The sequence below is a fragment of the Budorcas taxicolor genome, chromosome 17, assembly GCF_023091745.1.
Source record: "Budorcas taxicolor isolate Tak-1 chromosome 17, Takin1.1, whole genome shotgun sequence".
In the NCBI taxonomy this organism is placed as follows: Eukaryota; Metazoa; Chordata; class Mammalia; order Artiodactyla; family Bovidae; genus Budorcas; species Budorcas taxicolor.
In genome coordinates this window covers 53,736,365-53,760,224 of record NC_068926.1, presented here as the reverse complement: position 1 = coordinate 53,760,224, position 23,860 = coordinate 53,736,365, and the positions used below count along the sequence as shown (strand labels likewise).

Genomic DNA, 23,860 nt, shown 5'->3' with positions numbered 1-23,860 from the left:
ACACAGCAGGAGCATCCTGAACACATGCCTCACCTCCTTTCCCTGGGTGATGTCTGTCCCTCATGGAAAATGTTCTTGGAGGCAGGTGGTGCCAGCAACTAGCCTTGTAAGTTAAAAGGTCACAGTGCTGGAGCTGAAACTACAGCTGGGGGAAGTGAATGCTGGGGGGTTCTTGGGAGCCAAATCTGAAGTTCTAATGTGGCCTAAGATGCTTCCCAGGTGGTGCGAGTGGTAAAGAACCCACCTCCCAATGCAGGAGACATAAGAGACTGGGGTTTGATCCCTGGGTCGGCAGGATCCCTGGAGGAGGACATAACAAATGATTCCAGTATCTTTGCCTGGAGAATCCCGTAGACAGAGGAGCCTGGCAGGCTATAGTCCATGGGATCACAAAGAGTCAGACAGGACTGAAGCATTCATGCTCCCAATCCGGCCTAAGATGCTTAGGACATTGATTGGACTGGGTGAACAGGGATGAATGGGTGACCAGCAGTGATGCAAAAAAGCTGACCTTGATCTTTCCCTCCAGAAAAAGACAGAGAGTAAGGAGGTGGCCCCAGGGGACCAAGTGGCCCTCAAAGTACGCACAGGGTGGGGGCTTGCTGGGGAAGGTGAGTGGAAGGAGAAAGGTGAGAGCCCCTCCAGGCACAAACAGTCAGGGATGCAGAGAGATGTGAAGAGACGCAACTCACCTTCCCACCCCGGAAAACATGGTACCAAACGGAAGTGCCTCCAAAGTCGATGTGGAAGTCAGTGAAACAACCCTTCACACTCATCAGACAGTACCTGCAGCACAGGAGCCAGAAAAACAGAAAAAACAGTTCAGTGCTTGAATCACAGGAGGTAAGCAAAGAGCTTCAGAGATGCTTGACCTGCTGCCCTTTGACAAACGCTGACGCTGGGGAATTTTCTTTTTTTAAAATACCCAAATCTAATTAGAGTTCCCCATGGGGGAAGCCCCTGTGACCACATGATGAATCTCAAGCATTGGCTACCTGCCCCCAAGGCTGGGGGAGGCATCTTTGTTCTCAGGTTCCCGCCAGAGAAAGAACTGGCAACCCACAGGCCACTTCGTTTCTTCCTTGCAGACAGTTTCTACTCCTGTCCCACCCCCACACCTCCTACCCAAGCAAGAGGCTTCCTTTCTACTCCTTCCAGCTCCTGTACCTGCTGTTCTCCCAAGCTGCCAGGCCCCTGTGCAGCAGCTGGGCCCCCCGGAATTCAGTTGTAAACCACCTGCATTGCTTGCCAATTACTAGTCCCCATTCATCTCCTCCTTCATTCAACAATCACTGACTGAGAGCCAAGCAGTGGTCCAGTCCAGAGCTAGGCATAGCACTTAGAGAAAAGCATAGACCCCTGACCTGAAGGATGAAACACTCTTACTGGAACACAGCCCTGAAAAAGTTAAATGGCAAGACAAACTGCAATTGATTGCAAAGTAAGCAATGCAGCTGAAAGTACAAGGGTATCAGCTGTAAAAGACCATAGTGTTCAATTCCATGTATGAAATGTCCAGAGTAGGCAAATCTCGAGACAGAGAGCAGGACAGTGGTGGCCAGAGGCTGAAGGAGGTTGGGGGAGCAAATGAAGAGTGACAGCTAATGGGGTGTCACTCCATTTTGTGGGGTGACAAAAATGTTCTAAAATTGATGGTGGTTGCATGACTCTGTAAACATGCTAAGAAACACTGAATTGTACACTTTAAATGGATGAATGGTGTGTGAAGTACATCTCAAAAAAAGCTGCCAAAAAAAAAGTCAAGTGGTAAAGCCCCTGGGGGTGGGATGGTGGAGAGGCAAAAAGGGAGGGAAAGAGGGAAGGAGAGCTTGGCCCTTAGAGGCTGGGACAGAAGAAGTGCATTTGAGAGAAGAAACGCGCCAGCAGCACTGCTTCTGAGCTCCTGCAACTGCCAGACAACCCATCCTTCCTTACTCAGCCGTCTCCTCCCTCCTCCCTCCACTTGCTGCCCTCCTAGGGGTAGGCAGAGCTCAGGAGGGGGAAGGACAGGCTTCCAGGTCTGGGCCTGGCAGATGGTGGTGCCAGGGCCCCCTCCCTCCCACCTATCCCTTCCCACAAGAGCCGCTGCTGGGGGCAGTCCCCCAGGGCTCATGCTCACACACCCTGGCACCTCCAGAGGCCCGCACACACATGCTTACCCCACTGACCTCTTTTCCCCGCTGCACTTTGCTTTTCCACGGTTTTGGGGAAGAGGGGAGGAATGGGGCGGGGACGGGTAGGGAGGAACCTGCAGCTTAAGAGATAATGGGGTGGAGGGGAGGAGGGTGGCGTGGGGCAGAGCTGGTTAGGAAGCTGGAGGGTTCCAGGTGGCCCCTCCCTCTGGTTGCCTTTTGCACCTCACATTCAGGTGGACCCGGGGCTGTCGGCAGTATGCAGGCGGCGTGCCCCGCGTCCCTTCTCCGGATAGGCTGGAAGGAGCCTTAACCATGTGTCTGCAGGAGGCTGACAAATCAGAAGGCCTTCCCGCACATCAGAGCCCCGCTGCCTAGCAACCCCATCGGAGGGGTGTAGTTGACAGCGCAGGACGCAGCCCAGTCACGAAGACAGGCGCGGGCTGCGGGTGCTGGCGCTCAGGCTGTTAAAGTCCCAGCTCCAGCTCCGGCTCCACACCCCGCTGCCTCCTCCCTGCCCACCCAGCCAGGTCCCCAAGCCGAAGGCCTGGGTGTTTCTCATCTCTCCAAGGAACTCAAGGTGCAGCGGGGTGCTGAAGCCCCCACCCCACCCCCACCCCACCCCCATGGACCACACCGGCCTCTTCTCTCTAAGCACCACTTCAAAATATTAGTCCTCATTTTCCTAAAACCATCTCCTTTTTTTAATCTAACCTTGATTTCCACCTCCTCCAGGCCCCTGCCAGAACACAGTCAAGGAAAAACAATATAAGTGTTCGTGGGATGGAGAAAGGCGAGATGCTTCCTTTGGCCGGCAGCTGGACACTCTCCCCAGTGCCCAAAGCAGAAAAGAGCAGTTTTGTCTCTTGCGCCGCAGACCCAAGCCTGCCTGGTCAAACAGGTCACCCACCTCAACCTGCCCATCTCCAGCCCCAGCCCGAACCTCCCCAGCAAGTGTGGAAAGGGAATCCCTTCAAGCCGCGGCTGCTGCGTGCAAGGGAAAGTTCTCCAAGTTGAGCTGGTGTCTGCTCTGCCCTCCCAGTCACCCTCCAGCATCCTCTGAGGCCCCTCAGAGCTCCGGGGAACCACTTCCAGACCCGCCTCTCCAGGAGAGGTCCCTCCTCCCGGGTCCCTCATTTCCAGGCGTCCAGGACCGACCGGTCCCTCCTGCCGGGCAACTGCATGCTTTAGGGCAGCCAGGGGAGCTGGGAGAGGGCCGCTTCGGTCCTGGTGGCTGCAGCCTTCGCCCCGCCGTGCTCATCCCACGTCTCCCCCCTCACTCCGGCTTCTGGCTCTCTCTGGCGTGACGCCTTTGCACTGACCTCTAACAGCTTCCTCTTCCAAAGCACACCGCAGTCACATGGGCACCCCGGCTCGGTGCCACGGCCGCTAAGCTCTCGCGGCGGCCAGCCAGCCAGCCTTGGTTCCGCCTGGGCCGCGGCCGCCCCCTGCCCGGAAAGCCGCGCCCCCCCACCCCACCCCCCACCCCCGCACCGACGCGGGTGGTTTTCTGTGGACACCTTCCAAGTTGGCGGCTGAATATCAGGCGCCCCCAAGCCTTTGGGGGGGTTCCCGCCTCCCAAGGCTCGGGCTGGCTGGGGAGGAGTCTGGAAGGTGGGGGCGCTGCACCTGCAGCACTAACTTTGGGGCGCTGCCTGGCATCTGGGGAGGCAGGGCAGCTCCACCCCGCCCTTTTCCCTCCAACTTGGCGAAACTCCCCCGGCAGCCCAGGGGGCGTCCCCTCGGGCAAAGGTCTGGCGCGCGGGGGAGGGGGGATGCCTGGAAAGCTGGCACCGGGTGATGGGGCTGGAGGCGATGAGCGCGCGCACGCGTGCACACACACTACACACTTACACGCAGCCCCGGGAGACACAAAGAGCCGCTCCGCGACGCCGGCCGTTCAGCCCGCGGGCGGGAGGCGACCCACACCCCGCCCCGGCGCACCGCGAAGGAGTGGGGGCTCCCGGGCAGCCCGGGCCCGCAAGGCGGACGCCCGCCCATCCCCGCCCGCGGTTACCCTCGGCGGTGCGGCTCCCGGGTGTCCCCTTGGGCAGCGGAAGCTGGACGCTCGCCCGGTCCCCGCGACCAGAGCCGAGCACCCTCCACGGTGCTGCCAGGCCCCAGTCGAGGACCGCGGAGCCCTCGCTTGCTGGCTTCCTTCCTTTCTCGGGGAGCTGGGCGCAGCCTGCACTCATCCCCGCGCTGAAACTGAACACCCGCGCGGCAAGGCGGCCGCCAGGGAGGCGGAGGGAGGCCGCGGCGGTGACAAGGAAGCGCGCCAGACCAGCGCCAGGGGACGCCGCTGCCGCCCACGGCCGCCCCCTCACCCGGGCTGGGTGGGGGCACCAGGATAGCTCTCCCCACCTCTGTTCTACTGGCAGGCGCCCGGGGACTCCCGCACACACGTTTTCAGGGAGTGTGGATGCTATCCTGCTGTTGAAGGCGACCCAGCAAAACTAGCTTCCTGAAATGCACCCATGGGGCAAAGCTATAGGAAGGGCGAGTGCCAGCAGGTGGAGGGCTTGTCAGATCCCGGGTGTGGCAGCCAGGGACCATGGACGCTGCTCTGGCCTTAAAACACACTGCCAGTATGACCTTGGACAACCACTTCCCCTCTCTCAGCAGGATACTTGTCCTGAGGGGCAGGGAGGTGACCTGAAGTTCATTTGCAATCTAAGATGCTCTTTCAGCCCTGTCCCTTACCTGCGCCCTTAGTAGCTATGTAACCCCACATCATTGAACTCCTGTAGAAATTCACTGAGATGGACACTTTGATGATGAATCCAATCTTCACAACAACCCTGTAAGGTCATTCCCAGGATTGTACCCATTTTACAGGTGAGAAAGCAGAGCGGCTCACCCTGATCACTACCCTTGAAGTGAGGTACTTATCCAAACAGCCTATCTCAGAGTTTCTCAGCCATTCTCCCCACATCTCCCTGGTAAATCCCAAGACTCACAAACAGCCAAACCTCAGACACTAACTGAAGGAACTGTTGTTTAGTCACTAAATCTTTCTTTGTGACCCCGTGGCTGTAGACTGCCGGGTTCTTCTGTCCATGGGATTTCCCAGGCAAGAATACCAGAATGGAGTCTCCTGCATTGGCCACCAGGGAAACCCTAAAGAGTTAGTCCAGCTCAAATCATAAGTCTCCTCCATCCCAGGCACGCGCATCAGGAAAACAGCCCACTTTTCATCCCACCCTTCCCGCCCTCCTCCCAAACTACAAGAAGTGTAGGAGATGGTGGTATGCTGGCTGCAGGGACAGAAAGCAAACTTCTCCTTTCTTTAGCCAAGTCCCATTCCCCAGGCTACCAACCATTCTTAATGAATAGGTTCCAATTATCAGCTACTCATAATAATAGCTGTTTACAGGTATGATAACATTTTACCCTCAAAACAACCCAATAATCCCCATTTTAGGGAAGTGAACATTGAGCCATTTCAAGGTGGTCAATATCCTGTGGCAGGGTGCTGCTTTCTGGTGTCATTTACAGGATGGCTCATGCACTGGAACCTCCCTGATGGCCTGCTGTGAAGTTAAACTGTAAACGCCCTAGAAAGAGTTGAATTTTTTACCTTATGAATACTTTGCCTATTTAAAAGAAAAGATAGTCATGACAATGATTATTCCTGACCTTGAATCTGAGCACCAGTCATTGAATTAAATGACCTAAGAGAGGAGAAGGCCCTGACAACAGGATCAAGCTGTCCACATGGGAGACATATTACCTTTCTTTTTTTTTTTTTAATTTTGTATTTTGGCCGCATCACCAGCATACAGGACGTTTCCCAGACCAGAGACTGAACCGAGGCCTTCGCAGGGAAAGCACCCAATCCTAACCACTAGGCCACCAGGGAACTTCCCCATATTACTTTTAAAGTCACAAACGCCTCAGCTACTTCAGAGGGAGGGACCACACCAGATTCATCCGTACAAATGCAGCACCCAGCAACAGCCCTATAATTATTCTAATCAGCTATGTGAGCTGGACCAAATCTTTCCCCGCCTCTGGAACTCAGCATCCCATTTGTTAAACTGTTCAGGGCCCTCTAACTCATGGCCCTCACAGATTAAACCAGGCCCTGAATCGATTTGGTTTGGCCAGCACTATTGTTGTTGTTGTTTTTTGAAACGTTGCCTCTCCGGTTATCCAGAAGCCACACCAGCTCCTGCTGACTTACACACCAGCTGACTGTAGCTCAGGGGCTACATCCATACTGCATTAAACGACTGTGAATTTCAGCTTCCATTTATCTGTTATGGATGTGACAGCTGGACCAAAAAAAAAGGCTGAGGGCCAAAGAATTGATGCTTTGGAATTGTAGTAATGGAGAAGACTCTTGAGAGTCCCATGGACTGCAAGGAGATCAAACCAGTCAATCCTAAAGGAAATCAACCCTGACTATTCACTGGAAGGACTGATGCAGAAGCTCCAATACTTTGGCCACCTAATGCAAAGAGCCGACTCATTGGAAAAGACCCTATGCTGGGAAATACTGAGGGCAGGAGAAGAGGGCAATAGAGGATGAGATGGTTGGGTGGCATCACCGACTCAATGGACATGAGTTTGAGCAAAATTCGGTGTGCTGCATGCAGTTCATAGGGTTGCAAATAGTCCCATACAACTCAGTGACTGAACAAAAACAAAAGTAACCTGCTTCCCATATTTTTGAGATTTGTGTGCTAAGTATAAAACACAGCACCTGGGTCCATACATGGCACTACAGGAAAGGACAGTTTTCTTTGCTCTTCTTTTTAGGTACAAGGGAAAACCCACGAATCCAGAGGCTTCAGTCCAGGGCATGGCCCATGTGTGATATCAGCAGCCTCTCCATGTCAATTTCTCTGTGTGATATATTACACAGGGGAAATCATTTACGAGGCCAGCAAACATGACTGATGAGAGTGAGAAGGTAAATATGGGTTGTAGAGATGCCCTATGCAAATGTGAGGGAGGGCAGATTAGAAAGCGGTGGATGCCTGGATTCCAATAGCAGCTGCAGCCTCTGTATGTCTATACATGAGGCCACATGGAGAAAAACATTTTAACTCAACTATATTTCACATCCATTGTAGGCTCCATCTTCCCTTTAGCATGGCAGGGAGACAGGGCAGGGATCACAGGATCCCCATTTCGTAGACAGAAGTGAAGATCTGGACTTCCCTGGTGGTCCAGTGGCTGAGACTCCATGCTCTGAATGCAGGGGGCCCAGGTTCAATCCCTGGTCAAGGAACTAGATGCTACATGCCACAACTATGAGTTCACATGCCACAATTTAAAAAAACCCTGCCTGGAACAGCTCAGAGGAGAAGGCAATGGCACCCCACTCCAGTACTCTTGCCTGGAAAATCCCATGGATGGATGAGCCTGGAAGGCTGCAGTCCATGGGGTTGCTGAGGGTCGGACACGGCTGAGCGATTTCACTTTCACTTTTCACTTTCATGCACTGGAGAAGGAAAAGGCAAGCCACTCCAGTGTTCTTGCCTGGAGAATCCCAGGGACGGGGGAGCCTGGTGGGCTGCCGTCTCTGGGGTTGCACAGAGCTGGACACGACTGAAGCAACTTAGCAGTAGCAGCAGCAGCCACAGCTCAGACCCTGGGCAACCAAATAGATAAATAATTTATTTAAAAAAAAAAAAAAAAGGAGATGAAACACTTGCCGTAGCTACAGGGAGCAGCAGAGGCAGCCCCAAAACTTGGTCTTCCCAGTGCCTGCCTTCATCCTGTTTCACCCTTGTACCCCCACATTATTCCCTTGTTCTTCCTGCCACTTCCAGAACGTACACTGGGAGAAAATGTGGTCAGTTTTCAATTTTGGGGGAGCCAAGTGTATGCTTTATACGGGATCCCGATTAGGCTGGGCTTCTAAGCTCTTTTGGTCCACAGTATATCTCCAATATACCAGCAAACCTCATTTCTGCAAGCCTGGAGTGTGAGCATGTGAGAAGGGAAACAACTTGCCCATTTATTTCTGAAATGCGTTAAAATGTCCAACACTCCCAAGTGAAAGATGTGTGCCCATGTCACAGACCTAGGAGATTACTGTAGAAGTTGTAAAACACGTCCAAAAAGTCTCCGAGTGCTCCCCCACACCTTCCAGAGGCAGAGCCAAATTCCCCTCCCTTGAGTGTGGGCTGGATTTAGTGACTTGCTTTTAACTAACTAGAATATGAAATGGCAACCCACTCCAGTATTCTTGCCTGGAGAATCCCATGGATGGAGGAACCTGGTGGGCTACAATCCACAGGTTGCAAAGAGTCGGACACGACTGAGCGACTTCACTTTATTATGTCTTCCATAGAGATTTTGGTCGGAGAAGGCAATGGCACCCCACTCCAGCACTCTTGCCTGGAAAATCCCATGGACGGAGGAGCCTGGTGGGCTGCAGTCCATGGGGTCGCTAAGAGTCGGGCACGCGACTGAGTGACTTCACTTTCACTTTTCACTTTCATGCATTGGAGAAGGAAATGGCAACCCACTCCAGTACTCTCACCTGGAGAATCCCAGAGACAGAGGAGCCTAGTAGGCTGCTGTCTATGGGGTCGTCCAGAGTCGGACACGACTGAAGCAACTTAGCAGCATTAGCAGCAAACAGTATGTTAGGCTTCCCACGTGGCACTGGTGGTAAAGAACCCACCTGCCAACGCAGGAGGCACAGGAGAGGCAGGTTCAATTCCTGGGTTGGGAAGATACCCTGGAGGAGGAAATGGCTATCCACTCCAGCATTCTTGCCTGGAAAATTCCACGGACAGAGGAGCCTGGCAGGCTATATTCCATAGGGTTGCAAAGAGTCAGAGATGAATGAAGGGGCTTAGGATGATCGAAAAGTATGTGACTTCCAAAATTAGGTTATAAAAGGCACTGTAGCTTCCTCCTGTTCTCTTTCAAACCACTCCTGATGGAGGGTAGGAAGCTGCCATGTCTTGAGGACACTCAAGCAGCCTTACAGAGAGGCCCACATAATGAAGAATTGAGGCCCAGGCCTAAACTGGTTTTTTGTGTTTTTTTTTTGCCACACCCCATGGCTTGTGGGATCTTAGTTCCCCGACCTGGCATCAAACCTAGGCCCCTGGCAGTAAAAGTGCAAAGGCTTAACCACTGGACCATCAGGGAATCCCCCAGGTCTAAAGTTTTAACCCAAGTGCAAGCAAGACTTTGAGCCATAACTGAGCCACCTGAGTCACACCTGCCCTACAAAAGCTGTGAGCTGATGCTGCTAAGATATACAGTTTTTTAAGTTGTTAAATTTAAAGTGTAATGTAGCAATAAAGAGCCAACAGGGATACTTCCAAATCATTGTCACTGTTTGTACACCAGTAAGGAATTTCCCAAGACAAATAATTCTGTACAGTCAAAATGTTTCTATAGGACAGCGATGGGGGTGGGGAGGACGTGGTAGAAATAAGATGGTACAGCTGATATTCAGTCCACTCTGTCATCACCTTTTCCCTTTATCCTGCTGATGACACTTATCACTTCCTAATATATAACTTAGGATAATATAATAATTCAGGGTAAAAATTATACTATAATTTAGAGCTTGGCTCAGACAGTAAAGAATCTGCCTGCAATGTAGGCGACCCAGGTTCGATACCTGGGTCCAGAGGATCCCCTGGAGAAGGGAATGGCAACCCACTCCAGTATTCTTGCCGGGAGAATTCCATGGACACAGGAGCCAGGCAGGCTACATACAGTCCATGGGGTTACAAAGAGTCAGACACGACTGAGCAACTAACACACACACACACACACACACACACACACACACACACACACACACACACACATAATATAATTTATCCTGGCCTGTCTCTTCTCCCAGCCAGAATACAAACTTCATGAGAAGAGGGACTCTATTTATTCACTGCAGTCTACCAACTACTTAGTGTCTTGCACGTAATACACAGCAAATGCAAGAGGTAATTAATAACTAGTATAAATACATATAGTTATTTATATTTTGGCTGCACCATGCAGCTTGTGGGATCTTAGTTCCCCCACTAGGGATCCAGTGGGAGCCACAGCAGTGAAAGCACCGAGTCCCAAACACTAGACCACCAGAGGATTCCCACACTAGTATACCCTTTACACATATTTTGTCTCCCACAATGTTGCAACCACCCCCTTAACAACTGTCTCCACCCCTTCCTTGCCTGAAATTCCTGAACAAAAATCCATTAAAATTCCTTACCTCCTTACCATGATCAAAAGGCATAAATCCTGGAACCAGGGAGGAAGCAGTCATGGGTTGGTAACCCTCCTCTCGCCTCTGCAAACCCTCGGTTCATGTGACCCTTCAGCTCTTTCCACTCTCCAAGCACCTCCAGCATGAAAACTCTGATTTCTAGAAAGTGTCGTTTTAATTAAATTCCAAAGAACAATTCTATGATCCCAGAGGACTTCATCATCATGGGATTTTTACCTTGTTTATTAACTGAAATTAGCATTTGTTTCAGCCGAACAAATGTACTATTTCCAAGACGACAATTTCCTTCCTAACAAGCTTCAAATCCTATAACAAGCTCTAGGCCACTGACAGGGTTTGTAAATTTATTTGCCACATGATGCAACCAATATGTCCAAGACATGTGGTTCTAGAAAATTGTGGGTGACTCTTTTCTTGGTAATTAGAACTCTCAGTGTATTAACAGAGCTTACTATTTAAAGGAATCTTTCAATAAAGTGAAGAATACACTGAGTATCTCAGACAGGCAAGGTAGACATTACTTAATTGAAATCTGTCACTAAAGGCTGTCTATTTCACCTTCCGAAATACATGTCCTGTTTGTGCTCTGCTCTCCCCTAACACTGCCCCATTACCCATCCTCAGGTAGATGACACAATGGCTGCTCCTATCATTCTGCCCACACACCTCCTTAAATCCACACTGAAGCTACAGAATTTGCAGAATGCAAATCTGAACACGTCCCTCTCTGCTTAAAATCTACAAGGTTTCAGGGGACTTCCCTGGTGGTCCAATGGTTAAGACTCTGCCCTTCCAATGCAGGGGGTGTGGGTTCAATCCCTGGTTGGGAAACTAAGATGCCACATGCCGAGTAATCAAAAAATAAATTTTTTTTTTTTGTAATTCAAGAAGTTTCTGATTGCCCTTAGGAGAAATACAGACCCCCACGGCAACCCACTCCAGTATTCTTGCCAGGAGAATCCCACGGATAGAGGAGCCTGGCAGGCTCCATTCCATAGGGTCACAGAGTCAGACACAACTGAAATGACTTAGCATGCACATCAGCTTTATGACTCTCCTCAAAAAATTGTACATTCTTTAATTAAAAAATACTTTAATGATAAAAAACGTTGACCATCATCTGAGCCTTCAGCAAGTCATATGGTAACATCAAAGATCACTTATCATAGGTCACTACAACAAATAAAATAATAATGAAAATATTTGTAGTACTATAAGAATTATCAAAATGTGACAAAGACATGAAGTGAGCAGATGCTCTTGGAAAAATGGAACCTGTAGACTTGATTGACATAGAGTTGCCACAAAACTTCAATTTATAAAAAAAAAAGAAAAAGAAAATAACAACAAAAAACCGCTATTGGCAAAGCTCAGTAAAAAGGAGGTATCTCCTATATCATGAATATTAATTATAAGTTCTCTTTTTCTGAATTTTAGCCCTCTCCTCCCTTTTTTTTTTTAAATATTTCAGGCTTTCCTCATACAGTTGTTGGTCCTTGGCTGTCTATTCAGTTAGATGTTAAAAAAATGATTACAAGCTGGGATTGTAGGCTGGGTTTTGTTAGGGGACCTTACTAACTGTAAGCTACCTTTTCATGGAGAGAGCCCTGTATATCAGTATCTGTAACTATTTTCTCTTGAGGCCATGCAGTTTCTTCATGGAAGGAGTCCCACTGTAGAAACAGACTTACTCCTGCCCCGTGTCTGATAATATTCTCACCTGGCCTTCCTGTGAGCCTAGTGTTCCTCCTCAGTCGAGAGCATCCCTCCTCTACAGGCTGATGCACGCCCAAGGGGTGAAACAAAATCTTACTCTTTGTATGTGTAAAGTACACACACACACATATATATATATACATAAACAGATACACAGTATCTTTGTGACATTAAATTTTGAGAGGTGGGCGATTAGGAGAAAGATGTGTTTAGAAGGGAAATGTCTTTAAAAATAAAAAAGGCTCCTTAGGAGGATAATCGGAGAAGGCAATGGCACCCTACTCTAGTACTCTTGCCTGGAAAATCCCATGGACAGAGGAGCCTGGTGGGCTGCAGTCCATGGGGTCGCTAAGCGTCAGACACAACTGGGCCACTTCACTTTCACTTTTCACTTTCATGCATTGGAGAAGGAAATGGCAACCCACTCCAGTGTTCTTGCCTGGAGAATCCCAGGGACGGGGGAGCCTGGTGGGCTGCCATCTCTGGGGTCACACAGAGTCGGACAGGACTGAAGCAACTTAGCAGCAGCAGCAGCATGACTCCCTTCAGCCTGGCCCACCCCTCATCCTGCACCACTGACCCTCCCTCACTCTGCTCCACTCCCACTGGCCTTGCAAACCCTTCAGCTCCACCCTCTTCCCAGCCCTCCCCACCACCCCAGGCTCTCTGTACACAGTCAGAAAAGCTCTTCCAAGGTCTCTTCACCTAAATAACTCTTCTTCCCTTCAGACCACAGCTCAAGATGGCTTGCCCTGTCCTCCCTGACCTGATGAATCCCCTAGTTCACACTCTATAGCACCAGGGGTCTCTGCCTTGTGGCCTCATCACAACTGCAAACTTCCATTTGTTTCTCTGATCACTGGATTAATAGGTCTCCTGCACAGACCATAAGCTCCATGAGGGCAGGGAGCTCACACGGTTTTCTCCCCACTGTATTCTCAGTGCCCAGAACCAACCAGTTGTTCAATATATAGGTGGAATCAATCAATCGATCAATCAAAGAGAGCTAGGATCTGCCTCTAATCTGAGTCCCACACTTGTTTCTCAAGGTCCGCCTCTGTGACTCCATCAAGGCCCTTGGCACTTGCCTACCTCCATCCCTCCCCACTTTCCTCCCATCTCCTCTGGCCTTTAAAGCCAATGTCAAATATCCCCTCTGAGAGGATTTTTCTGAGGCCAGCAGCCAAAAAGGATTTCTCTTTTTCCCATTTCCCTTCTGGTAACCTGTTTCTCTCTGCCTAGGATGAAAGCTGGCTTCCCTGGTGGCTCAGATGGTAAAGAAACTGCCTGCAATGCAGGAGACCTGGGTTCGATCCCTGGGTCGGGAAGATCCCCTGCAGGAGGGCATGGCAACCCACTCCAGTATTCTTTCCTGGAAAATTCCATGGACAAAAGAGCCTGGTAGGCTACAGTCCATGGAGTCGCAAGAGTCGGACACAACTAACACACACACACAGGATGACAGCTGCACCTTGCCCTCGCGTTAATGGCCCGCTGTTCTCCAGAAGGTAGGGGGTTTTAGACCTGTTTCTCTATTACTTCCCTGTCCCAGGGTCTCCATAAATTTTACTGCGATCACATCAAAACAGAACAGAATTGAAAACCCTCCTACCAACCCCACCTTGAACCCAGTCTTTCCCTTCAAGACAGCCCAGAGCCAAGGGGTATTAGGGAGCATCAGCTCTGAGAGGAGAAAAAATGCCTGAGAAGTAATTAAACAGAGAGAGCAAGCTTGAAAGCAAAATGTTGGGAAGCCCAGGGCCAGCGTGTTGGCCTCCCTTACAAAGCCTGGCACGGAGTTTGCATTCAATATGCACTGAATGAAGGGCTGAGTGAATGAGAAGTTCACAGCCTTTAAGCTCCTTGGGGCACTCCTGGCAGCAGGGCTCGGCAGAGATGCTAATGGATTCAGAGCCACCAGAGCCAACTCTTCTAGGAAGCACAGAGCAACTGCCTGGGCCAAGAGTATCTCATTCTCATTTTAGAGATAGAAACAGAGGGCCTGAGATGGCAGGAGCCCCAAGGTGACTTCATCATCCCAAGGGTCCTCCACTCAAATCCTAGAACACAGAGGTGCTCGCAGCCAGCTCTGCCCGTGTTAAATAATTGGTCTCAGGACTTGCTAGTCACGCTGCCTGTAGTGATGTCCCCGTAATTAGATGTGGCCAACCTTTCCAGCACAGCACCAACCTCTCCCTTAGAGGACACTGTCTCTCTAAGGAGTGTCTGGTGAGAAAGTGGCCTCTGGCTTTATTCAGAGAAGGTTTTTCTCCATCAGAGGTGCCTGGTCTCAACAACAGGAAGCAAAAGAATACCAGACCCCTATCCAGCCCTCAGCAAAAGCAAAGTGTCCATGGTGGGTCCCTAGAAAATCCACTCCTAGGACACACTGTCACTTAGAGGGAGTGGATGAATGTTTGACAAGCACGCACACACATGCACACACACACACACACATACACACACACATATGCACAGAGAGATGGTTTCCATTACTCCTCCTCCTCTTCAGATCACATCCCCTTGGGTGGGGCTGGCAGGAAGGCCAAAGAACCATCTGGATGAAGAATCCAGACCCAGAGCAGAATGCAGAGCCAACCTGCCCACACTCAGGACCCCCAGCACTCACATCCCAGCAGCACCCCAAAGAGCTGCGGCCTCAGCCCAGGCTCATTTCCAGCCCTCACCCCCTACAAGGCTGAGAGTCACCCACTCCCAGCTCCCGCCACCAGCCAGCCAGTCTTACTTCTTCACTTTCGGGTACTTCATCTCTGCAATGGCGTTCGTGGCTTCCGTCTGCTTCTCCTTCAAGTGCTGAGGCCACATGTTGTCCACCCAGTCTACCAGGTCTACCTGAAATCCAGCCAGGCCACCATCAGCACTTCCTGGCCCCAGGTACCCTTAAGTCAGACCCCATCACTGCCTCACCCCTCCTCCTCCTGCTCCCAAATCCCTCCTGCCCTCCCCCCATAGGCAGGTGCAGGCTGGCCTCGAGCAAGAAGGGGAGGGGGAAGGTGACTGGGGAGGGGAACCATAGCTGGGGACCTACCACGGTGGGACGCTTGACTAAGTGCTCCAGCTTGGTGTGGCTGAACTCAAGGCTGATGACGTTGTATAGCTTGTCCCGCTGGGCCTCGGGCGTCTCGTAGTACCGTACGAACTGGGACATGCTCATCTCCGTGCCTTTCTGGGTGTTCACGTCCATCACGTCCACCAGCCGCCGGCTACCTGGGGGCAGAATCCACAGGCTGGTGGCTCCAGCCAGCTAGAGCTCCAGATCCTACTTGGGAGACCCCGCAAAACAAAACCTGCCCCTAACCCAGCATCCAGAATACGCCTCATCATCCTACAACCCTATACCTTGTCTGCTCAATGACGTCATCCCATCAGTGTTCCTCACTGAATCGCTCTCCAATCTTTAAAGGAATCCCTCTTCAATTGATCTGTTTCCCTCCACAACTAACTTACCCCAAAAGCTCAGTTATTGAGCAGCAGAGCTGGGATTTGAAGCCAATTCCATCTAATGCCGGCACCAAGGTTCTTAACCCCCAACACTGGCCCCTGCCCCCTGCAATACTGAATCTTGATCACATGCTAAGGCTGAAAAATGACCCCCGCCTTCAGAGGCTGGCTCCTCGACCCATAGATCCCAGGAAGCCTTGGAGAAGTGCTTTGGTTTTGAGTCAGGAGTGCAAATCCACCAGGGGGCATCCCTGAACTTTGCCAGAAACTCTGGCCAAGCTCTGCACAGTGCCGGCTCCTTCCTTACCAGGGCTCCTGGAACAGGTGGGCTCTGCTCAGCTTTTCTGGAAAGCCCACCTGGCAGGGAACCTGCCGTTAGACTGGGGAGGGGAAAAGAACAGCCGCCCCCGCCCCCCGCATAGCTCTCCCCACTTTCTGGCCAGCCTCCAGCCTCTCCCTGTCTCTCCTCCCTCACTTTGCTCAGGGTCCCATCCGCAAAGCCCCCTGGGGAAGGAGATTCACTGGGCAGGTAGCTGATGGGACTCACAGCCCTACAGGCTGGGGCAAGTGGCATTAAAGGCCTGGAGCTAGCTGCCCCATCAGTACAATAGAGTGGTTATGCTGGGGAACTCCCTGGCAGTCCAGTGGTTAAGAATCCATCTTGCAATTGCAAGGGATGCAGGTTCAATCCCTGGTTGGGGAACTAAGATCCCACATGCCAAGGAGCAACTAAACCCACACGGCAACTACTGAGCCCACGGACAACTAGAGAATCTGTGTGCTGCAAGGAAAGATCCTACATGATGCAATGAAGATCCCCCATTCTGTAACCAAGACTTGATCCATTAGAGACTCGATGCATTAAAAAAGATTAAAAATAAATTATATATATATATATGGTAGTTAAGCTTCCCTGGTGGCTCAGATGGTAAATAATCTGCCTGCTATGCAGGAGACTTGGGTTTGATCCCTGATCCCCGGATTGGGAAGATTCCCCTGGAGAAGGGAACAGCTGCCCATCCAATCTTCTGGCCTGGAGAAATCCATGGACAGAGGAGCCTGGTAGGCTACAACCCATGGGGTCCCAAAGAGTTGGACATGACTGAGTGACTTTCACTCATTAAGCTAAGACTTTGTGGGTTTGAACCCCAGCTGGCCCTCAGGCCTCTTAGCATCTCAGAGTAGCAGTTTCCCCATCTATAACATGGTAGCCAGCCTATGGTGTTGTCATATGATTTAAATGAGCTAATGCACATGAAAGACTTCTGAGAAGTGTCTGCAAGTAGGAACTGTTACCTAATTGGCCAACTTCATTTATAATCACAGGTGGAACTACTATATTTAAAATAGACAATCAACAAAGACCTACTGTGTAGCACAAGAAATTCTGCTCAATATTCTGTAATGACCTAAATGGGAAAAGAATTTGAAGAAGAACAAATACTTGTATATGTATAACTGAATCACTCTGCTGTACACCCGAAGCTAACACAACATTTTAATCAACACATGTGCTTGCTCAGTCATGTCCAACTCTTTGTACCCAATGGACCATAGCCTTCCAGGATCCTCTGTCCATGGGATGCCATATCCTCCTCCAGGGGGATCTTTCCCATTCAACTGCACTCTAATAAAAAATTTAAAAAAAATTTTTTTAAATATATATAGTTACAGGTAGAGAAAGTGAGGTGGTGGGAAATCAGAGTCAGTTAAATCTCTGCCAGTCAGTCTAAAAGGATGACTAATGGAGAGGGGTGAGAGGTATGAGGGGTAATGAAAATGTTCTAAAATTGACTGTGGTGATGATTGCACAAACTGTGGACAGACAAACCATTGAATTGTACACTTTAAATAAGTGAATTGTATGGTATGTGAATTATAACTCAGTAAAGATATTATTAAACAAAAACACTCAGACACTAAATGACCAACAAAGTTGGTTTTTCTACAATTATCTTTTTTCTTCCAAAAGTCTTCTATCCACTTAAAACACACATCATAAAAAATAGAGAGGGACCTCTCTGGTGGTCCAATAGTTAAGAACCCGCCTGCCAATTGCATGGGACGTGGGTTCAGTTTCCGGTCCAGGAAGATCCCACAGGCCTGGGAACTACTAAGCCCGTGGACCATAACTACTGAAGTCTGGGTATTCTAGAGCTGGTGTTCTGCAGCAAGAGAAGCCACCACAATGAGAAGCCCCAGCACTGATATTAGAGAAAACCAGGGCACAACAAAGACCCAGTATAGCCAAAAATAAATAAAATTTTTTTTTAAATATAGGGACTTCCCTTGTGGTCCAGTGTTTAGGGCTCTGCTCTTTCCCTGCAGCAGGCCAGGGTTCCATCCCTAGTTGGGGAACTAAGATCCCACAGATGATGGCAGCCAAAGATTCCGCTTGCAGCAAGGATGCATGCTGCAACTAAGATCAGACACAGCCCAATAAATATAGTAATAAATAAACAATAAATAAATATTTTTAAAATAGTGACTAAAGAAATAAATGTTGAGTGTTATTCTTCTTACTGTCCAGCATTTAACCTATTACTTCACATATAAATGACAGCTGAAGAAACGACCTGAGGGTATCCAGAGGCGGATAAGAGTAACCCTCTTTGTATCGGGCAAGATGCCCCACACACCCCTCCCTCCCAGCCTAAAAAACATCCAGAAGTATTGAGCAGTCCAGAGCCCCACCTCTACAGACACTCATCACTGAACAAGAAGGATACCCATGGGAAAGGCCTGCTTTTTACTTTTTTGAGCATTAACCAGGCTTTTGAACTGTGGTGTTGGAGAAGACTCTTGAGAGTCCCTTGGACTGCAAGGAGATCCAACCAGGCAATCCTAAAGGAAATCAACCCTGACTATTCATTGGAAGGACTGATGCTGAAGCTGAAGCTCTAATACTTTGGCCACCTGGTGCGAAGAACTGACTCATTAGAAAAGACCCTGATGCTAGGAGAGATAGACGGCAGGAGAAGAAGGGGACGACTGAAGACGAGATGGTTGGAAGGCATCACTGGCTCAATGGACATGAGTTTGAGCAAGCTCCTAGAGACGGTAAAGGACAGGGAAGCCTGGAGTGCTGCAGTCCACGGGATTACAAGAGTCAGACACGACTGAGTGACTGAACAACAACCAACCAGGCTTCCAGAACCCCCTCTCCCCAACACAATCCCCGGGGCTTCCTGTGCATCCTCACTCCACTCTGATTCTGCCCAGGTGCAGGTCCCCTGTTGACCCACCTCGATCTGCTCCACCCTCAGCGGAAAAGGTAAGTCCGAACTCTGGAGTGGTTAGAACCGCGAGGGGCAGCTAGGGTGGAGGGGCGCCGGAGGGAAGAGGCCCTAGGGTGGGAGGCCAACGGACTGTATCTGGAGCGGTTCTAAGAATAGCGCCCTCAGTGTTCACGAAACGCCGGCCGGCTCCCCCAGGTGTCCTGCCAGCCGCAGCGGGTGGGTGAGAGGAGACAATGTAGGAATACAGGGAGGAGCAAAGATAGTCAGTTCTTCCGGATGGATGCCGGGGCTCTACAAACCCCCAGGGAAACATGGGTGTACCAGTAACCGGATTCAATCCCGCTGCGTTCCAGCCCGCAGGCAGGGATGAGAGATGCAGGAACCTCAGAACACGTCCTGGGGAGGCGAAAGGATACTGAGTGAAGTGACTATAGGCTTAGGAGTCTGACACAGCTGAGATAAGGGCCAGCTCAAAGCAAGCTGCAGAGGAAGGTAAGTTTTTCTCCATAGATGTATTCCAGACAATAAAGGGCAAAGGAGGACTACTGGTGGTCCAAAGGAGCAGCCCCAGGGTTCCACTGCACGGGTGGGGGGTGATCCCTGGTTGGGGAACGAAGGTCACGCAAGCCCTGCAGCACCGCTAAAATAAAATAAAATGACGGAGATAGACGTCAATAGCTGCTAGCATCAGGAAGAGAGAGGGAGAAGCGAGAACCTAACATGCCCCTCCTGACGGATCTATGAAGCAGTCAGAAAAAAAATGAATGAACTAATTATGAATGAGCGAGACAGGCTCTGAGTCTGATCAAGCATCTATTAATACAGCCAACTACCAATTTACAGAAATTCCTCTGTCCATGGGGATTCTCCAGGCCAAAATACTGGAGTGGGTTGCCATGCCCTCCTCCAGGAGATCTTCCCAATCCAGGCATCGAACCCAGGTCTCCTGAATTGTGGGCAGATTCTGTATCCTCTGAGCCACCACGGAAGCCCAAGAACATTGGAGTGGGTAGCTTATCCCTTCTCCAGGGGATCTTCCGGACCAGGAATCGAAACGGGGTCTCCTGCATTGCAGGTGGATTCTTTACCAGCTGAGTTACCAGGGACGCCCACAGAGAAGCTACTGCAAGGCTGAGTCCAAGTAATGATAAACTCTATAGCTCAAACAATCAATCCAACTTCTTCAGATGGGAAAGAGATCGAGGAAGAGCCCAGAGATTATAGAAGAGTTAAAAGATACCTCAACCAATCACAATGCAAAACCCTTATTTACATTCTGACTCATACAACTGTTTAAATAAAGAAAATAACATTTGTGCCATATAGGAAACAATTGGAAATTTGAACAAATGATATGGATATTTACTCATTTTAAGGCATTTTTAAAACTTTTAGCTTTTAAAAAACAAACAAAAAAATTCCTTAGTTTTTAAGGTTCCTAGTTTTTAAAAGACTAGGTGTGAGAGAGCACTCCGTGGCCCTGCAGACCTATCTTTTGGCTTCATCAGTGTTGGGATGGAAAAGACCCAGGAACACCCCTTCCTCTAGCCTCCAACCACCCTCCAACCTTTTTTCCAGTTACACCTTAGGAACCAGCCACTCAACTACCCCTGATCTCCAGGACCAGCCAACAACATTTTAAAAAAATGGATTGTTGAGTATTTTTAATTGGGGGAGGGGGGACTGCATTAGGCAACATGTGGGATCTTAGTTCCCTGACCAGAGATTAAATGTGCACCCCTTGTCATGGAAGCAGAGTCTTAACCACTGGACCACCAAGGAAGTCCCAGCCAACAGCATTTTTTTGATCTGAGCTCTTTATACCCATCAATCATGAGCTCTCAGGTTCGTCAGAATTATTCCACCACAGCGGAGGGTGCTGTCCACCACCTGGGGAACATGCATCTGCAGGCCTCCTATACCTACCTCTCTCTGGGATTCTATGTCGACCACAATGATGTGTCAGTGCGTGGCTCTGGAGGGCATGGGCCACTTTTCCCAGAATTGGCAGAGAAGCTCAAGGGCACCAAGCATTATTTGAAAATGCAAAACCAGTGCGGTGTCCACATCCTCTTATAGAACGTACAGAAGCCATCCCAAGATGAGTGGGGTAAAAGCCAGGACGCTGTGGAAGCTGCCATTCTCATGGAGAAGAAACAGAGCCATGCCCTTTGGATCTGCATGTCCTGGGTTCTGGCTTCATAGACACCACCACCTCTGTGACTACCTGCAGACCCAAATGCCCCTCCTCTAGGCCTCTGTTGCCTCATATGTAAAGACAGGAAGAAGTTGATCTTTATATTTTTTTCATTGCCGCAGAATTCTTCCTTCAAACAGATGCTTTGACGAGAGCCAACTACATAAATAAAAACAAGCAGCTCAGGCTGAAGTGGGTAGGGAGAAGGCGCTCAGAATTCAGAACTGGATTCCGGGGATTTTCCTTTGAAAACCACTGGGTTAGGTCATTTTTAGGTCCTTTTCCAGGACTGACACACTGATTTTTAGCCTAGTTTTTTTGTTGGTGGTGCCGATTTTAAATTTTTCTCTTTTATTTTTAATTTTTATTTTTTGGCTATACCACATAGCATGTGGGATCTTAATTCCCTGACCAGGGATCAAACCCATGATCCCTACAGAGAAAGGGCAGAATCTTAACCCCCAGATCTCCCGGGAATTCTCTAGTCTAGTTCTTTTTTTCTTAATTAAGTTTATTTATTCTGAATTGATGGATAATTGCTTTACAATATTGCGTTGGTTTCTGCCATACATCAACATGAACAGCCATAGGTAAACCTATATCCCCTCCCTCTTGAACCTCCCTCCCCATCCTAGCCTAGTTCTTACTTAGATCATATCCCTTAAATGTGAACTGAGGGACTTCCCTGGTGGCCCAGTAGTTAAGAGTCTGCCTTTCTATGCGGAGGATTCAGGTTAGATCCCTGGCTGGGGAACTAAGATCACACATGTCTTGGGGCAGCTAAGCCCTTAAACCACAACTAGAAAGAACCCGAAGCACTGCAATGGGTGATACATGCACCACAGCTAAGACCTGACACAGTCAAAAATAAATTAAAAAAAAATTTTTTTTAATGTGAACTGAGGGGAGTAGGAGGAAGAGGGAAAAGATGGAGAGGCTTGCCCAAGGGGTCACTGGGGACACTTGAGGCCTTCCAGTCCCTTTCAGTCTGAGCTGGGAGATTAAGTGCCAGGACTCCGTCTTCTCAGGTTCCCAGGCTGGTCTGCCACTGGTGGCAAAGGGAGATGGACCTAAGTGTCAGGTCTCCGAGCTGGAAGCTGAGCCCTGGGGAGGAGGCAAGTGGCACAGCTCAGTGCTGAGAAGGGAATGTGGCAGTCCAAGCTCTGGGGAGCACCCCGCGGGAGCAGGTGACGGGGACAAGGTGCCTTTTGGAGCCTGCAAGGGATCCACAGCGCTAGAACCCAGGCCCCTGAGGCCAAGGGGTTATAGGAGAAATTTTTCATGTCGGTGTGATGCTGGAGTTCCTAAGCAGGCCAACAGCTCAGCAACCCCTCTGCTTCTCTCTCTCCTTGCCCTCTCCTCCCTCCTCCTCCTCCCTCTCAGTCTCACTGGTTCTCTGCGCTCACAGGCTTCACCCACATCCAACAAATTCCAGCTGCAGAAATTAATCCGTGGCCCTATGGCCCCTGCTTTGAAGGCTCCATCAGTCAGTTCCAAGAGCCATGGGCTCCGAGCTGGGAGGAGGCTGGGGAAAGTCACCTTGAAGGCTAATGTAAAGCAGGCACAGGCACTGACCCCAACTCCCCCTGAGCCCACTCTTCAGAGAGTACATGCAAGTGTCTTGTATCATAGTTCTGGAACCTTCTCTATCATCCTCAAGTTTCTGGTTTGTTATTCTGCTCCTTGGGAGTATTTCCTCATCCATCTCATAAAGGCAGTGTTTATTAGCAAGAGCACCAGTCATTGTTCAAATCCTGCTCCTCTGTTTCCCAGCAGTGAGGCCTTAAATAAATCCCTGACCCTCTCTGGCTTCAGTTGCCTCACCTGCAAAGTGGGATAATGGGACCTGCCTAGTGGCCCAGCACAATTATTGGAAGCACTTTTTAAACCTAAAAGCAGGGGTTCTAGTAAGGATGCTGTCCCAAATTGAAGATGCAAGGGTACAGGAAAGAGAGAGCTCAGGGTTGAGTCATTGCACAACTTGGGAAACCAGATCAGTTTTCCTCTTTGTGAAATAAGAGGATGCTCTCAAAGGTCCACAGGCTTTCCCTAAGCACCAATATCTTCTGACTTCCTTACCTTTGCACCTTTTAAGATGATTCCCAAGACAGATCTGGTGCCAGGCTGTCCTCTGTGCCCTGGGCTCAGGACTCTGAGCCTTGGGACTTCGCTGGTGGTCCAGTGGCTAAGACTCCACGATTCCAACACAGGAGGCCCAGTTTCCATCCTGGGTCAGGGAACTAGATCCTATATGCCATAACTAAGAGGTCACATGCCACAACTAAGACTCGGTGCAGCCAAATAAATAAATAAAAATAAATATTTTTAAAAAACACTCTGACCCTCAGAGAGAGGGGCCATAAGAAGATACAAAACAGACTAACAAACCAGAGTTGAAACCAATCAGGCAAGAAAATCTAAAAGACACCCAGCCAACAACAACAAAGAATTCAACATGAAGAGACACCAAGTACCATGCAGAAATTAACAGGATAGCTCTGCGGTCAGAGAAATATGGGCACAAAGCTCGGCTCTTCCACACTCTAGCTATTTGACTGTGGACAAGTCGCTCTGAGCCTCAGTTTTGCCATCTATAAAATGGAGGTCGTAATAAATAGGATTTCGTGTGATCAGACAAAAAGCTATAGTAAAGATCCTTGGCTTATAACAAGGTCTAAGTGAACAATGGTTAATGCAGACAGTGGGCAGAAGCAAACACAGTTTCCCTAAGCCCCTAGCAGCATCAAGAGTTTGATTTTAGGGACGTCCCCTGGCTATCCAGTGGTTGGGACTCTGTGCTTCCACTGCAGGGGGCCTGGGTTTGATCCCTGGCTGGGGAACTAAGACCCCACGTCATGCAGTGGAGCCAAAAAAAAAAAAGATTTTTATTTTAGGGGAAACG

General features: G+C 49.7%; 1 protein-coding gene across 2 annotated transcripts in view; it reads right to left on the bottom strand.

Annotated features, from left to right (window-relative positions):
- Positions 1–23,860, bottom strand: part of KDM2B (lysine demethylase 2B) — a 117,694-nt gene that overhangs the window by 78,132 nt on the left and 15,702 nt on the right. For both annotated transcript variants that reach the window (XM_052654306.1, XM_052654308.1), the window contains exons 5-7: positions 15,110–15,288; positions 14,807–14,913; positions 693–786 (exon numbers count right to left, since the gene is read on the bottom strand). In XM_052654306.1, coding sequence (XP_052510266.1) covers positions 693–786; positions 14,807–14,913; positions 15,110–15,288 — 380 coding nt within the window. The remainder of the gene's footprint in view (positions 1–692; positions 787–14,806; positions 14,914–15,109; positions 15,289–23,860) is intronic.